Source organism: Hesperophylax consimilis, chromosome 20 (assembly GCF_061612785.1).
Source record: "Hesperophylax consimilis isolate HC1 chromosome 20, BYU_Hcon_1.0, whole genome shotgun sequence".
Classification (NCBI taxonomy): Eukaryota; Metazoa; Arthropoda; class Insecta; order Trichoptera; family Limnephilidae; genus Hesperophylax; species Hesperophylax consimilis.
This window is the reverse complement of record NC_142855.1, coordinates 9,428,621-9,445,519: the sequence shown is the minus strand read 5'-3', so window position 1 is coordinate 9,445,519 and position 16,899 is coordinate 9,428,621. Positions and strand designations below refer to the sequence as shown.

Sequence of the window (16,899 nt, the reverse complement as noted above, 5' to 3'; positions counted from 1 at the left end):
TAAGCGATATCAGTGATAAAATCTGTAAAAAGTTGCATTTGTGAAAAAATCGTCAAATTAAAGGTCACCAATGTAAGACTTTGGTTCGAACTTTAAGAGCTAGTTTTTCAGGTTCTGTTGTGCCAATCGGGCTGAAATTTTGGAATCGTGATAGAAATAATTTTTTTAAGCGAAAGCAGTTATTTAATCTGGAAAAAATTGCATTTGTGAAATAATCATCACACTAATAGAAATTTTGAATTTAAGCTATTCCTGAGAATCACAAGAGGTCATTTTGTAACAAAAGAAATCATCTTCTTTCATAATTTATTTCATTATAGCTGTGGACCATGACTTTTGACTCCGCGTGCTTATTTGTTCCGTTTTGGAAATAAACAGCTATTACCCGTAGATTTAATTTGTTTGCTTTTTGGAACAGGTCATACGGTCTCTTAAAAATGGTTGTCTCTCTCCCTATCGAAATTCAGAATTAAAAATAATATTTATTGCACAAAAATATAGATTAAAAAGGGTATAGTTTATAGGTTACATCCTATTTCTTCCAGCTAACCCAACAAATACACATTATATTACATAACCCAACAATTGTTATTAATTGTTTAAAAATGTATTTAAATAAAAAATAAAATAAAACAGAGGTATTTAATTTATGTAAGGTATTCATTTAAAGTGTAGTGAGATTTGTTTAAAAGAAATGTTTTTAGTGATGATTTATATTGGAGTTTGTCGGTTATTTGTTTGATGCTACGTGGAAGGTTGTTATATACTTTAATGGCCATGTAGTGTGGTCCTTTTTGAAAAGTTTTGTTTGCTTTTGGGATTAATAAGTTTTCTGTGAACCTTGTAGCGTGTTTATGTGTTGAGTTTTTTTGTGGGAACTTTTCTGGAGATGATCGTACTAACAGGCATAACTCCATTATATATATGTCCGTCACTGTCAGAAGTTTGAGATTTTTAAAAATTGGTCTATCATGTGAGAAATATGAACTAAACAGTGTTAAAAAGAGAAAATATAAAGCTTTATTATAATCAAAGATAGAAGTTAACTATTGAAAGATTAAAATGTGTTCCTCTATGAAACCGAGGAAAGAAAAAAAAATGATTAAAATAAATTTGTGTAGTAAAATTTTTAGTTTAGACGAAAAAACGTAAGATGAGGCATTTTCAAAAAAAATTATGTTTGATTTCAAAATTTTAATACTTTATAAAATACATGTTTATTTTTATTAATAAAATTTGAAAGCGTAATTTATCACCTTTGAAAAACTGTTTTTATTTTTTGGATTAGTTCGAAAATATCGTATTTATTTCGATTTTATTGAGAATCGGAAATACACACAAATTCTTTGAGTTTCTGACAGCATCTTTAATAAATAGAAAGATCAATATTTATTTATTTATTTATTACACGCCCTAGTGGGCTTTTATTTAAAAAAAACTACAAGCATTTTGTATCAGAGTAAACACTTAAAAACTAATACAATAAAGAAGAATTTAAACATAATGGGAAAAATGAATCCTCACGCATATAATTGAATTTAAAAGATTCAACAAAACACAATAGTAGAAGCGGAGAAGTTATATGGGTACATAGGTCTATTTGTGTCTAGAAGAATAAAAGTGATAGAATATACAACATTTATACTGATTAGTTTTCAAATGAAATATATCACCCAGATCAGAATATTTGTTTCCGAGATTGTGAAGTCTCGGAATCGGAGAATTTTAGTAAGCTAGTGTCCTGGTGGTATTGAAGTAAAAAGGTAAGAAATGTCAGTATGATTTTTGGCCAGAGGCTTGAAGTATTAAAGAAATTAAGATGAATGACAAAGTATAAAAATCAATAAAAAAGATAATAACACATTTACCAGTGTACTGTAAAAGTGTACAGGAATAAAAACTACGTATGTTGCTGGTTGTGTTCTCTCGTAAAAATGTCAAAAGACATATTATTTAAAGGCAGAATTGCACTAGGGAAGACGCTGTTTTATCAAGTAGTTTTAATATTGAATTATTCAGTTATTTTCATTCTGCTTTTGGGTGGAAGTGTCCTGTTCTTTCTTCGCCTTGTGGCCGCGTCGCTTCTTGCAGTAGCAGCAGATGGCTAGGAGCACCAGCAACGGGGGCAGAAGAACTACTGCTGCAACGTCCAGCAGTAATAAGGAACACAGGCTGACTTTAGGTGGGGACAGGTGTGCTGCTCCACCAGTACGGATCACGTGCTCCACGCTGAAGGTCAGAAGGTCGCGAGGGGAGATTGGACGGTCGTGGAAAAGACGGTAGATCTCTTGAGCTTTCTTTGTGTATCTGAAATAGTAATCCATCAATATACTTCTCTGTGTTCAGTACAATCTTATTTCCCTTCTACAAATCATAAACTATGCTATTTGAGTTACTGCTACAATTTCCTAATCATCAAACTTATTCGTTCGCGGACATAAAGGGTCAGCTAAGAATGCAGAACAATAGAGTGCTTGTACCTACCCTAATGTATAGATGTGAAGCATGAGAAAGTAGACCGAATTGTTGAAATGAGATCTCTGAGACGTATGTATGGTAAAACCATGTATAATCATGTGCGAAATGTGGAGATTCCTAAAAAGTACAAGATATACTTAAATGTTTGGGGCATGTAGAGCAAATGAGCGAAGAAAGGAATGTAAGGAGAACATATGATGCGAATGCTCATGGTATCAGAAGTCGGGAACGCCCGAGGAAGAGATGAATCAGATACTCGAGCCGGGCCTTGTCAAGAGTCATAATAGAATAATTATGTAGAATAATAAGTAAGAAGAGTATGTATGAGACGATGTATGAATGAGAATGAGGCAAGGAGTGTGTGCCAAGACTGAGTTGTTTGGCGGTCCGTCCTGTCTGCCCACCTCTGCGGGGAAACCGCAGAGGTTAGTAAGTTAGTTAGTTAAAAAAGGAAGAGATCGAAAAAAAAAGGAGAATAACAAATCGTATCATGTTGTATGAGAGTGGTTTAACGGACTAGCAGAGAAAAAGAACCACACTACTAGAAGCATCTGAGCCAGCTGGAAGAAAAGCTCATATCCCAATACTGGAAGGAATAAAAGAAAGCAGCTGGAGCAAGAACATGCATAAAACTCCAAACCCTAAACCCTACTCAGGAGAATCATACAGCTGTTCGAAGTTGAAAGCAACAAAGGCTGTAGTAAATAGTAAAGAAGAGGATAAAGAATAAACCCGATTTCCGCCTTGATGGAAAGATAGCTCAGATGAAATCAAATGTTTCTTAAATGGTTCAATCCCTAAACAAACTATTCAGTTAGATAGAAATTCAGTCAAAAGGGGAGAGAGTGGAGAAATACCCGTTCTTTTAAAGTAAGAATACTTTGCCTTGGGAATAACGCAATATGGCTCAAACACATATCAGAAGTCACGGCTAAACATGCAGTGTCTACCCTCATGAACTTCATTAAAGAGACTGGGCTGCTGTTCAGAGAGCTCAATGGGCATGGCCTTAGTGCTATCGGTAGTTAACTATTTTAAATAATTTGTTTCTGTCTTTTGCTACCCACTTTTCATTGGTCAGTAATTCGTTGAGCGTGGCGGTCAAAGTAGCCTCCGTGAGATTACTGTACTGCAGCGCGAGACCATGCCCCCTCTCTTGTGTGGCCTTGGCGTTATTGTGCTGATCCCCGAAGATGGGTATGGCCAGCAAAGGTACTCCGGCACCTGCGGCCTCAATGCAGCTCAATTTGCCTGCGTGAGAGATGAACAGGCGGACGTTCTTGTGCGCTAGAATTCAAGGAAATCAGCGAGGGACTATTAATAAGGCATGCCGAGGAAGAAATTGATTGACTGCGTGGAACAGGATTGGAGCAGGACGGGGTGGAGTGAGATCTGGAGAATGGTGGCAGACCATCGTAGAGAATTTGTGGAAGAGGTTTATATAATATATGAGACTCACCTAATATGGCCGCCTGTGGCAGCCAGTCCCTGATGACCACGTTGTCAGGCTTGCCAGGAAGGTCAGACTCGAACTTCCAGAGGACGGTCTGTTTTAACTTGGACAGCGACCTGAGGATGGCTTCCCTGTTTTCTGTCGGTAGCAGTTGGCTCTTGAGGTTACTTCCCATGCTGAAGAAGATGACACCATTCTTAGCGTTATCAAGGATCTCTTGAAAGTCCTTGTGGATAAGAAAACAGGACATTAATCGACTTTGTTTAGTGAAAACTGACGTTTGAGAAATGAAATAATTTTAAAAAAGCGTCCAAAACATTTGATTAAAATTAACACAAATTTACTTCACTTGATAGAGTGTCAAAGACAGCAGTCTGTAGTATGTTATTAGACTAGCACAGCCGGAAGAATTGGAATCTGCCCTTTGATGTTGATTGTTCTTTCTGTGTCTTTTCTCCACAGCTGATCCACAGGGATCTTGGAAACCTTGACAGTTGGTAAATATTGGTACCCCAATTATTAATGTTTAAGTCAGTTTTGACATCGACCAAAAACTCACTCTAGGCAGTGTCTTAGTGGGTCCGACGTGATAGCCTCCAATCTCGATAGCATTAGGCAGCAGGGGGCGAGGTGTCCTGATGGAGGAATGCGTGTTGATGAGGACAGCGGCCACACGAGTTCTCAGTTCAGAGTACGGTAACCTGGCCGCTTCAGCAGGGAAATACTTTTTGTACAGAGGTTCTTGGTAGGGTGTGAACAGGAGCCTAAAATAAATTCACAGAATTGGATAATTCACCAAATTATCAATAAGACCATTGCATTGAGAGTTTCATATCACACATTTTTTTAAAAATCGTTTATATTACTTTTAACAGTTCGTCTATTGTAGAAGTAATTTATCTAACAAGTGGATAATTTTATTGGGTATCATCATCCATACAAAACATTGTACCTTTATTGTCATTTATTACAATAGAACACAACGCTGGTCCCAAGTGCGAGCCCTATGGAACTCCCTTGGAAAATTAAAACTAGTTTAAATATTTTTTCTTATCTTAAACAGATGATTTTAAAACCGTCTAGGATAAGTTTCAGACATTCCTAGGTTTTCTAAAAAAATATGTACAAGTCGACACACTTATCTTCACTGGAAGCTAAAGGAGAAACCAACGAACAGTTGACCTTTTTAAAAATCATAATTTTTATCAAAACAATCTTTCACTCAATGAAAAATAAGCACTTATGTCGATCTGTATAAGAGTTTTTACATGAATGCTTACAAGAAGGACAATGACGTTTAGATGGTTTCATATATGATCTTACTTGTTTATCAGCTCCATCACAACAGCCATGCCAGTGTTGGCGACACGCTGCATGAGGGTCATCTCGCCCGTGGAACTGAGGAGCACGTTGGGGATGGTGGCGGGCGAAACCGGGTTGCCCGTGTCCCTCGCCAGCTGTGTGTCATCGAACTGGGAGATAGAAGCACTAGAGGGCAGTTGAATTTAACTACGAAACTGGAAAGGTATATTAACATTATTTATTTTAATGCTCGTAATAATATGTTTGCGGTAAATAATAATACACTACTACAATTTGATGACACCATCGCGTTTTCATAGACTTGTAAAGATTTTTTTTTTTTACATTAGCCGCACACAGGAGGCCCTCAGGAAAATAATTTCTCACGGGGCCTATGTCATCTTTTGGCATGCTGTGTGTAGGGTCTTTTATAAGGAAAGGAAGGAGAGAAAGTTCTGGGAAGGAAAAAGGTATGAGGGTTGGATAGGAATCTAGTTATCAGTGTGTCCAGGAGTGACAAACATATGAATATATCCCTCCTACTAAGGCGAAAGGCGATGGGTCGAGAGGCCAGTTGGAGAGGTCAAAGATTCTCCCCAAACCAGACTCTCCCGATCGAACACACCTCACCTGATGAACCCGAGCACCCTGTCAAATCACCAAACCTAGCGAACTTCTTGGGGTGACCTATAACAGAGGTGTTGTTTATCCAATAAATGGATCCCGGGGCGGCGGTACCCAAACCCGCCACCAAAATTACACAAATATCACCTCCCACTAACATTTGTTTCTGCATTTTCTCTACCAACCTCTTGCGCCATTATCTGTGCTTTTCTGACAGGGTGGAGTACTTACATCAGCGACAGTTGCAACAATTTACTTCTTCCACTCTGTTTAAAATCCCTGTGCAGAGTACAAGTTAAGTGTACAGAGTCTGTTTATAAAATCCCTGTGCAGAGTACACGTTAAGTGTACAGAGTCTGTTTATAAAATCCCTGTGCAGAGTACACGCTAAGTGTACAGAGTCTGTTTATAAAATCCCTGTGCAGAGTACACGTTAAGTGTACAGAGTCTGTTTATAAAATCCCTGTGCAGAGTACACGCTAAGTGTACAGAGTCTGTTTATAAAATCCCTGTGCAGAGTACACGTTAAGTGTACAGAGTCTGTTTATAAAATCCCTGTGCAGAGTACACGTTTAGTGTGCAGACTCTGTTTATAAAATCCCTGTGCAGAGTACACGTTAAGTGTACAGAGTCTGTTTATAAAATCCCTGTGCAGAGTACACGTTAAGTGTATAGAGTCTGTTTGTAAAAAGTTGAAGAAGTTGATTACAGTCTTTCACAAACTGATTTAAAAACAATTTGCGAACACATCAACGAAATTGGCAAAGTTTTTTTTAATCAGTTAAAAAAATTCTTTAATGGCATATATTTTATAATTTAAAATTAAGAAAAATGAACGAGGGATCTGTAGGAATCTAGGGATCAGTCACATGTGAGTCTATCCGTCCCGCTGCTGCGCTATGCAATGGATCAAGAGAGACCCGTTGTAGAGGTCAATGGGTCTTCCCAAATCAGCCTCTCCCGATCTGGCACCTCGCTGGTGAGCAGGCGCATCCTGAACACGCCTCACTCCATGAAACCGGGCATCACTGCTAAATCACCAAGGGTAGCAAACCACTTGGGGTAACATATGGCAGATTGTTTGTTATCCAATAAATGAATTAAAATAAATACATTGTCTTACGCGTGAAACACCTCGGTCATGAAGTGATCAGTCACGACCAGGTCGAACTTCTCCGTTGGGTCCTGAAGCAACTTCTGTACTTCCTTGTTCTGCATCGTCGTTTCCACTATCAGCGGAATCATTGTGGCAAGATCTTGAATATATTGGTATTGGTTGCCTTGTCACTCTCAAAGCCCATCATGCTATCATCTGCAAATAATATTTATAACATTTTAAGAAAAACAAACATCCACGTGTTACGAATAAGTTGACAATAACAACTCTTCTTATTTATTTATTAACGGACATTGTCCAAATTACAAAATAATAACACAAATAAAGTAAAAAGATAAATACAGGAGTAGATAAAGGTACATGAAAGCAAAGACAGGTAAGGTAGATATAATATAAGAAAATAAAGTGACAAGTCAAATCAAGTCAAGACTACGTCGTGGGTCAGGACCACAGGACACTTAAATATTCCGTCACTTGTTTAGCGACCGGCAAAAATCATTCAGACTTATCGCAAAAAAGTTAAGGTTTTGACTTGAGTTGACCAGTCTACACATTCTGGACAATGGTGAATAATATCCATAATTTGTCGAATGATGGTTGAGGAAGAGAAGTTCATTATTTCTGAGTCTGTGCGAGGGGATATTGAAGGGAATGAGTTGTAGTAGAGTAGGTGAATCAATAATACCATTTATAATTTTGAAGAAGCAAATGAGGTCATTTGGTTAAATTTTTTTTTTAGTCATTTGTCATTTCATGTCATTTGTCATTTCATTTTCTTATATCGATAGTAAAGACTAGCTGTTTGTATTTGTCAACTGGGTTCATTTTAAAAGTGGAAATACCATTGTACTATTAATAAGTATTTGATTCCATATCATCTTCGGGAGTCTGTGACCTCTTCAACCGTTCACTTCCAATTGTCATCACACCTCTAACTTTGTTCATCACTTTCGCCTGGTTACCAAAAATAACTATTTGATTCGAGTTTTTTTGTATAATTTACTTCGTGTAATATCATTTAATCCGAATTTTTACTGTTAAAAAACTATATTATATCAACTTTTATTCGACCCTGTATCTCATTCCAGTGCAAGGAAAATGTGTTTAATCTTCCCCGGCTTCCCCAACTCTTATTCTATTATTAAAAAAATCGAATGGTAGATGTATACCCAAAGACATTAGTAATAGCGAAGCATTACGGGTTCCACTAGTAAGTCTATATAATTGTAGCGATGCTACGAGATTTATCTAGAACGCTCGTCAATACAAAATGCATCATAACGGGAACACTCCAGACGCAATGCGAAGCGATCGGCGTTCCTACGTTACTACCTACCGAAGTCATCTCCCATGCTGCATCCTGACTCAACAATAATAACAGTGTGACCTTTACAACCACATTCATTGTGTCTCCTAATCTAATTGTGATCTCCGACTAATTAAAAAGGCAATGTTCGTACGTGCATGACCCATAGACTCAAAATCAGTGGCGGCTCGTGACTTTTGGGTTTACTAAAGTGCTAATATTACAAATATGGGATTATTGATGTTGTTGTTACTGAAAATAATTTTTTACATGGTCAAACAGAAATATCTTGAAAATGTTCATACGATAAATTGAATTTTCGAAATAAAAAACATCTTATTCGGCTACAACAACATCTATGATGCCATTTTTGAAATATTAGCATTACCGATTTTACTGAAAATTTCAAACTTTGTTCAAATTAGAGCTAGGTATGTTCAGAGAATGATTTGAAAATTAGAAGTCAGGTACGCGAGAGAAAACCATGGCAAGATCAAGTGAATTAAATACTTATGTACGTTGAAATGTTGTGATGAACGAAAATATGGGTGTGAGAGAATGAATGACTTGGAAGTTAATGGCAGAAGAAGTTGAAAGTTCTCGAGAAAGGCATGGCACGATCAAGTGAAACAATTACATTTTCAATTCTTAACAATTATATTATTTTCATCTTTTAACTACATCCAGTTTTATTTTATTTTTAATTAATTAAAATCCAATTTAATAGTATAATTGTTAAGTTCTGCAAATTTTTTTAGTTTTTGTTATTGTTACAGCTATTTTGGCTTTCAAGGCCATTTTTAAACTGTGGTTATAACCACGTTTAGACGACTTATTTATATGATTTCATTTTACTCCCTCCCAATTTAAAATGATTTATTACCGGTTAAACCGATTTACTGATAACATGATTGTATTTGTAATTGATAAATATTACCTTGGCATAATCGTAGACAATAAATTTAAATGGGACAAAAGTGTGATCAAAATTTGTAACCAGCTCCGATGTTTGGCAAGTAATTTTTATAAATTAAAATTTGTATTGCCTCGATGTACTCTCAAACTTATATATCATTCTATGGTCGAATCAATACTTAGATATGGAATTCGAACTTGGGGACACTCGAGTAATATTAATATTAAATACATTCAAAATCTACAAACTGCTATAATTAAAAAAATTGTTAAACCTAGCATTTACAAACAAAGAAACAACTTAAAATTACTGTATGGCTCTGAGGGCCTACTCCCCATTAAAGGGCTTCTCTGGTTTATTATAATTATGGATAATGCGGGAGAAAATGCGTACAAAAAGCCATTGGTGCATAGTCACAAAACAAGATTTACTGAAAAAAAGGCCTAAAAATTCCACTAATATCAAATAAGTATGGTAGCAGAACACTTGACTATTTGATACCTGTGATTTATAACAAATTAAACGAAAACTTTAACTTGAAAAATAATGAGGAACCCTGCCCTAAACTGACAAAAAAGTGGTTAATAAATGAACAAAACGTTTATCTATCCTAAACATTATATTTGGTATTAATATTTAAACTTAAGCTAATGTGTATTATGTTATAACATTAAATGGTAGAACCTACAGACAAGCTGATTGTCACAGCTTTGTGGGACTACCCATATCTTATATTGTATTAAATGTAATTATATTAAATTTTATAAAAAAAATAAAAAAAAATAAAAATAATTGTTCAGACTTTAGCCAAGAATCAAACCAACATGCCACATGTATCTGTATTGAGTAATTGAAATATCCGACAGATGTCTCCCCTAAATAATTGGGCAATAATTGTGATTATATATACACCAATACATTCAAATGAATTAGTTTATAAATAGGTTTGCAAGCCCATTCTCTTCCTTTTCTCTCTCTAAATAACGGATCAATAACAACCATGAAATAATTAAGGAATTCGAGGGTCGTTGTTTTGTTACCAGTGATGTGTGTTTTAAAGAATAAAACTTATCAATTATATTTCTTGGCATCATTAATTTAACCAGGCCATTACTGTATCATATGGTCCAATCGAGCCGCATCGTGCACCAGAAAGCCGAAATATGAACCAGCAAAAAACCAAGAAGATGCAGATCATCATCAGATAAGTATCTCAACGCCATCCTATCAAAACTGTGACCGAATCCCGAATCCTTCCTATTTCAAATTATCCCAAATGAAATATTTAAATATGCAACAAAGATTAAAAAAAAATTATTGTTGTTTCTGATTTTTCAGTTGCATAAAATTTTAATAGCTACCTACATTGCAAATTGATACGATTATTGTTAAATGAGCATCTCAATTGTAAGAGTTTTGTCATTGGATTTATTTAATTAAAAATAATTCACGCGAATATTCAAAATTACCGGGTAAAATCTCGCTACAAAATAATTTCAGCGAATTTCTGATTTAAAAAGTTGTCAGTGGTGAGTGGTTCAGTGGTTGTTCTGATTTAAAAGGTTGTCAGCCCTGGCACTAACAAGCATTTTTTGCTAACATCGCCGTGTTTTCATTCGTAAACTGTCAGTTGTTTGAGGTTAAAAGTTAAATTGTTTATTATTTGCCATTAAAGATGGAAAAGTTAAAGCCGTTAATCAACAAGCGTGGAATTTTGAAAGCGAAATTGACAAGGTTTAATGATATTTTAAAGACACTCGATAAAACGGAACTAGAATTACGTTATCAAAAGGTCGAAAAATTGTTAGATGACTTTGAAAAAATTCAATCTCAAATCGAAGAACTTTCGGATGACGAGGCAGAACACGTAAGTCAACGTGAATCCTTTGAAAATCAATATTTCTCTGTACTTGCATTAGCAAAAGGTTTATTGAATTCAGTAAATCATGAAAAATGTGAAATTAAATTACCAACTTTGAAACTTATTGAATTTCATCGTGAAATTACTGAGTATGCTAAATTCGCTGAGACTTTTAAAGCATTGGTTCATCAAAATAATATGTTAAACAATTCTCAAAAATTCTTTTATTTACAATCGTGCCTTAAAAAAGACGCAGCTAAATTGATTGCCTCCTTGACCATATCGCACGACAATTACGAATCTGCGTGGCAGATACTGCAGGAACGTTACGCGAATAAAAAAATAATAGTTCATAGGCATGTTGCATCTTTATTTCAGTTAAAAGATATGAAACAAGAATGTCCAGTCGCGTTAAGGCATATTATTGATCAGGCTAATATAAATTTAGAAGCGTTAAAAAATCTAGGATTACATGTTGATTCCTGGGACGCGATTATGATTTATTTAATATCTAATAAATTGGATGGATCAACTCGTAGATTTTGGGAAGAGCAGCCAATAGATGGTGCACTCCCAACGTTGAAAGAATTTATTACATGTCTAACCAAACGTGTTGAGGTACTGGAGTTCACAAATTTGCAAGAAAAAGGGCCTACCTACAAGAATGTTACAACACGTGATGATCGCAAGAAAGATTTGTCTGTCTCATTGATAGCAACCAAACACGGATGCATCCTATGTAAAGAAAATCATCCAGTGTATTATTGTAAAAAATTTCTCAAATTAAATATCCAGGGAAGATTAGAATTTTTAAGAAAGGCCCGAGCCTGTTTCAAATGTTTGAGGGTAGGACATTTTACACAAGATTGCAAAAATAAATTCAAATGTAAAATCTGTGCAAGTGATCAACATAATACTTTGATACATGTTAATGAATTAAATAGTGAAAACACAAATGAAGAGGCGCACAGCTCGACATCAGTGGCAAATCATACGGTGTTAAATAAAAATGAAAAGATAATTTTATTATCTACAGCGATCGTGAATATCGTAGGTAGCGACAACCGTTTACACAAAGCGAGGGTATTATTGGATTCAGGCGCCCAATCGAATTTCATAAGAGAGAGTTTTGCAAAAAAATTAAAATTAAAAACAGAAAAAATAAATATGCCGGTGTCTGGAATACAAAATCGCATCACACATATCAATCGAAGAGTTACAATTGACATGTTAGCAGTGAATAGTGATTATAATAAGAAAATTTCTTGTTTAGTATTGCAGGCTATAACAACCGACCTACCCCAAATGACCTTCAGGAAACAAGAGTTGAAGATCCCACCTGGCTTGCAACTAGCAGATAAGGATTTCAATGTCACGTCTCCAATTGACATCCTGTTGGGTGCGGAAGTTTTTTGGGAAATAATGAATAATGATCGAATACGCTTAACGGAGGGCGGGCCAACTATTCAAAGGACTGAACTCGGTTGGATTGTTTCCGGAGCGATCGACATCATCACTAAAACAAGGCCAGTATCAATTAATTGTAATCTAGCCATTAATAAAATAGGTAACCAGATGGAAAGATTCTGGAAACTAGAAGAGGTGGATGCCATGAAACCTCAGAATTTTGAAGAAAAGGCTTGCGAAGTCAACTTTACAGAGTGTCATAGTAGAGACACGGAGGGCAGATTTACGGTAGCCTTACCAACCCGCCCTTGTATAGACCAACTAGGGAGTTCTTTGTCAATGGCTGAAAAAAGGTTTCATACATTGGAAAGAAAATTTTCCACCAATAAAGAATTGAAATGTCAATATAGCATGTTTATGAGAGAATATTTACAATTGGGTCATATGGAAGAGTGCCAAAAATCCGAATGCGATGCGAGATCATATTTTTTACCACATCATGCGGTGATGAAGGAGTCAAGCACCACTACTAAAGTTCGCGTGGTGTTCGATGGATCGGCAAAAACATCTTCTGGTATTTCCCTTAATGATGCTCTGATGGTCGGACCTAACATACAAAAGGATTTAAATATGCAAATTTTACATTTCAGAAAACATCCTGTAGTCATAACTGCGGACATAGAGAAAATGTACCGTCAGATAAACGTGCAGGAAAGCGACCGCAATCTACAGAAAATTGTTTGGCGCTTTTCACAGGATGAGGATTTGAAGCATTACAAGCTAAGGACAGTGACTTATGGATTAGGACCGTCATCTTTCCTGGCGACAAGATGCCTGAAGCAAATAGGTATTGAAAATAGACTTTCATTTCCTATAGCAAGCAATGTCATTGAAAATGACTTTTACATGGACGACCTATTAACGGGAGGAAATGACGTTGAATCGTGCCACCTTCTAAAACAACAGATAATCAGTTTACTAAAATCTGCAGGGATGAATCTAAGAAAATGGAGATCGAACGTGGCAGAATTATCTTCCGAACCACTTCAGGATATGCAAGGATTGATATCTAAAGAACCCCAAGAAGAAAAAATACTAGGATTAATCTGGAACAGTGAGTTTGATTACTTTTCATATGTAGTGAAAAAACCAGTATGTACCGTACAAAGCAAACGGCGGATATTGTCAAGTATCGCCTCAACGTTCGATCCTTTAGGACTGCTAGGACCAGTAACGGTTGTAGCAAAACTAATTATGCAGAGATTATGGATATCTAAGACTTCCTGGGACGAAGAAATACCCGAGGGAATATTAAAAGATTGGGAAAATTACATGAAAAATTTATCTCAAATAAACCTGTTGAAAATAAAGAGAAGAATCTTGTGGGGTCAAAACAGCCTACAAATCCATGGTTTTTGCGACGCATCAGAAAAGGCCTACGGAGCCTGTGCGTATCTAGTATCCAGGGACGCCGAGGGTAAGATGCACTCTCAGTTAATATCTTCCAGGTCCAGGATAGCGCCATTAAAAAACATATCCCTGCCAAAATTGGAACTTTGTGGTGCGGTGCTGTTAACGAAATTATTAAAAAACATCAAAGAAGCGCTCAACATGGTTGAGGTGGATACATACTACTGGTGTGACTCTACCATCGCACTATGCTGGATAAGAGGACAGCCAGCTAGATGGAATACCTTTGTGGCCAACAGGGTTGCCGAGATACAAGAGGCCGGCGATCCCGCCCATTGGCGACATGTTTCATCGCAGGAAAACGCCGCTGATATTTTATCAAGAGGAGTTACAGCAAACAAACTATTACAAGCAGATATTTGGTGGAAGGGTCCGGATTGGCTAATAAGAGAGGCCGATCACTGGCCGAAGCCAGAAAATTCCTGTATAAATCCTCCAGAGATAAAAACCAAGGCGGTATGCGTGTCTACTAATGTCACGGAGTGGGACATCTTTTCAAAATTTTCCTCTCTCAACAAGCTAAAGAGAGTAACTGCATATATATTGCGTTTCTTTAATAATTGTAACACAAAAAACTGTAAATTAACCGGGAGGTTAAGCGTGCCGGAGCTGGACAATACATTGCATCGTCTAATAGCAATAATTCAACGCTACCATTTTAAGGATGAGTTCAGGGCTTTGAGTAATAAATGTTCACTGGATAAACGTAGCGTTATTTTGTCGCTTAATCCATTTATAAATAATGGATTAATTTGTGTCGGGGGCAGGCTAACAAAGGCGAAACATTTATCATACCAGCAACGACACCCAATAATTTTACCAAAAAATAATAAGTTAACAGAATTAATTATTCGACATCTTCATTATGTACATTTACATGCAGGGACACAAACTTTGTTATCTCTAGTGAGATTACAGTTCTGGCCGATTGCCGGAAAAACCACTGTTAAGCAAATATTACATAAATGTATAGTATGTTTCAGAAAAAATCCAGTAACCAGTCAAGTTATCATGGGTGACTTGCCGGAAAACAGAATAACACCTAGCAGGCCGTTCGAGGTTACCGGGATTGATTACGCAGGTCCTATCATGATGAAAAGCGGTATCACCAGGAAGGCTCCATTGGTGAAATCTTATTTATGCATTTTTGTTTGTTTCTCAACGAAAGCTGTGCATTTGGAACTGGTAACGGACCTCACCACTGACAACTTTTTAAATTGTTTAAAACGTTTCATTGCGCGGAGGGGCAAACCCTTTAAAATATATTCAGATAATGCGACCAATTTTAAGGGAGCATATAATCAACTGAGAGAATTGTATGATAAGTTAAAGAAATCTGATGACAAGATTCAAAAATATTTAGCTGATTTGTCAATAGTGTGGGGATTTATTCCACCACGGTCACCGAATTTCGCTGGACTCTGGGAAGCAGCAGTGAAATCCGCCAAATATCATTTAAAAAGAATAACCGATAATTCAAGTTTAACCTTTGAACAATTATATACTTTATTGTGTCAGGTAGAATGCTGTTTAAATTCACGTCCGCTCACTCCTCTGTCCAACGATCCGACTGACCTGAATCCTTTGACTCCAAATCATTTCCTGATTGGCGGAGGGATAGCTTCTATCTCTGAGAAGGATGTTCGGGAGATACAATATAATCGATTGAATCAATATCAAAAATTAAATGCACTGATTCAAACATTTTGGTGCAGGTGGAAACTGGAATATCTTGCAGAATTACAAAGACGTACCAAATGGAAGGAAGACAAGGGCCTCAGGACTGTTGAAAGGGACGACATGGTCATACTAAAGGAGGACAACCTGCCGCCTAATATGTGGAAACTAGCCAGGATCCTAGCTACTCACCCTGGAGCTGACGGGAAAGTGCGGGTGGTTACCCTCAAAACCGCACAAGGAACATTTAAGAGACCTATCAGCAAAATATGTTTATTACCCATGGAAAGGGATTCAAGCATTGCTACAGGGACGCCCGATGTACCCCCCGGACTGAATAAATAAGTTCCTGCAGTCATAAACAGGAGAAAAATCAACAACCTACCTGAAGGATGACCTTGGACCATCAAATTTTTGCTAGCAGTCATAAAAAGGAGAAGAATTAGCAACCTACCTGAAGGATGACCTTGGACCATCAAAATTTTGCTAGCAGTCATAAGACGGAGAAGAATTAGCAACCTACCTGAAGGATGACCTAGGAACATCGAATTAACTTGTTCATATTATGATTCTCTTATTTTAGAACTTTTTGTTCATATTCATCTCATGATTGTTTTTCAAATTAATTTGTCCATATTTATATTATGTTTATTTTTCAAATTATTTTTGTTTATATTATGGTATTTTTAAAAAATTATTTTTTGTTTATGTGTAAAAAAAAATAAATTCTTCCGTCCCCTGGCAGCATGTTCAGACTTTAGCCAAGAATCAAACCAACATGCCACATGTATCTGTATTGAGTAATTGAAATATCCGACAGATGTCTCCCCTAAATAATTGGGCAATAATTGTGATTATATATACACCAATACATTCAAATGAATTAGTTTATAAATAGGTTTGCAAGCCCATTCTCTTCCTCTTCTCTCTCTAAATAACGGATCAATAACAACCATGAAATAATTAAGGAATTCGAGGGTCGTTGTTTTTTGTTACCAGTGATGTGTGTTTTTAAAGAATAAAACTTATCAATTATATTTCTTGGTATCATTAATTTAACGAGGCCATTACTGTAACAATAATTAAAAAAAAATAAAAAAAACAATCGATTTCAAATTCAGTGGGGGTATTTTGAAGTCTGTTTTCTCAATTGTTTAATAATGATGTAGCTGCTATTAATTTATTTAAATTCGTTATATTGTTTAGGTTTGGTGAACATACTTAGAAGCGGGGTATAAATAATTTTCCTTTCTTTATTAATTAATGTTATATTAGGGCCATTGGTTCT

General features: G+C 36.3%; 2 protein-coding genes across 6 annotated transcripts; one reads left to right on the top strand and one right to left on the bottom strand.

The window, feature by feature from the left end:
• Positions 1-2,015: 2,015 nt before the first annotated feature.
• On the bottom strand, positions 2,016-7,102 carry LOC149414032 (UDP-glycosyltransferase UGT5-like). The gene is made up of 6 exons (XM_089644095.1): positions 6,981-7,102; positions 5,255-5,419; positions 4,491-4,695; positions 3,938-4,157; positions 3,546-3,765; positions 2,016-2,307 (listed from the first exon to the last, which is right to left on the bottom strand). Exons 1-6 carry the CDS (start codon positions 7,100-7,102, stop codon positions 2,016-2,018), a joined length of 1,224 nt encoding a protein of 407 aa, XP_089500221.1.
• Positions 7,103-10,539: 3,437 nt separating this feature from the next.
• LOC149414031 (uncharacterized) lies at positions 10,540-16,686 on the top strand. 5 transcript variants are annotated; one of them, XR_016304033.1, is made up of 3 exons: positions 10,540-11,063; positions 12,331-12,583; positions 13,115-16,686. XR_016304033.1 is itself a non-coding variant. In XM_089643837.1 (2 exons), exons 1-2 carry the CDS (start codon positions 11,005-11,007, stop codon positions 15,954-15,956), a joined length of 366 nt encoding a protein of 121 aa, XP_089499963.1. In that variant the 5' UTR covers positions 10,540-11,004; the 3' UTR covers positions 15,957-16,686. The 5 variants fall into 5 exon arrangements, 1 of the variants encoding a protein (XP_089499963.1); XR_016304032.1 differs by having other exon boundaries at positions 12,331-15,059; positions 15,650-16,686; XR_016304034.1 differs by lacking the exon at positions 12,331-12,583 and having other exon boundaries at positions 14,908-16,686.
• Positions 16,687-16,899: the final 213 nt, after the last annotated feature.

What these genes read in the sequence shown, in the direction of transcription:
- LOC149414032 (XM_089644095.1), bottom strand. Translation starts at nt 7,102, where the DNA reads ATGATTCCGCTGATAGTGGAAACGACGATGCAGAACAAGGAAGTACAG. An exon ending in ATGACCGAGGTGTTTCACGC is followed by an intron (nt 5,420 to 6,980) that starts GTAAGACAATGT and finishes ACTGCCCTCTAG; the next exon opens with TGCTTCTATCTCCCAGTTCG. An exon ending in GTGATGGAGCTGATAAACAA is followed by an intron (nt 4,696 to 5,254) that starts GTAAGATCATAT and finishes AATTTATTTTAG; the next exon opens with GCTCCTGTTCACACCCTACC.
- LOC149414031 (XM_089643837.1), top strand. Translation starts at nt 11,005, where the DNA reads ATGACTTTGAAAAAATTCAATCTCAAATCGAAGAACTTTCGGATGACG. An exon ending in CGGATGACGAGGCAGAACAC is followed by an intron (nt 11,064 to 15,649) that starts GTAAGTCAACGT and finishes ATTTTGGTGCAG; the next exon opens with GTGGAAACTGGAATATCTTG.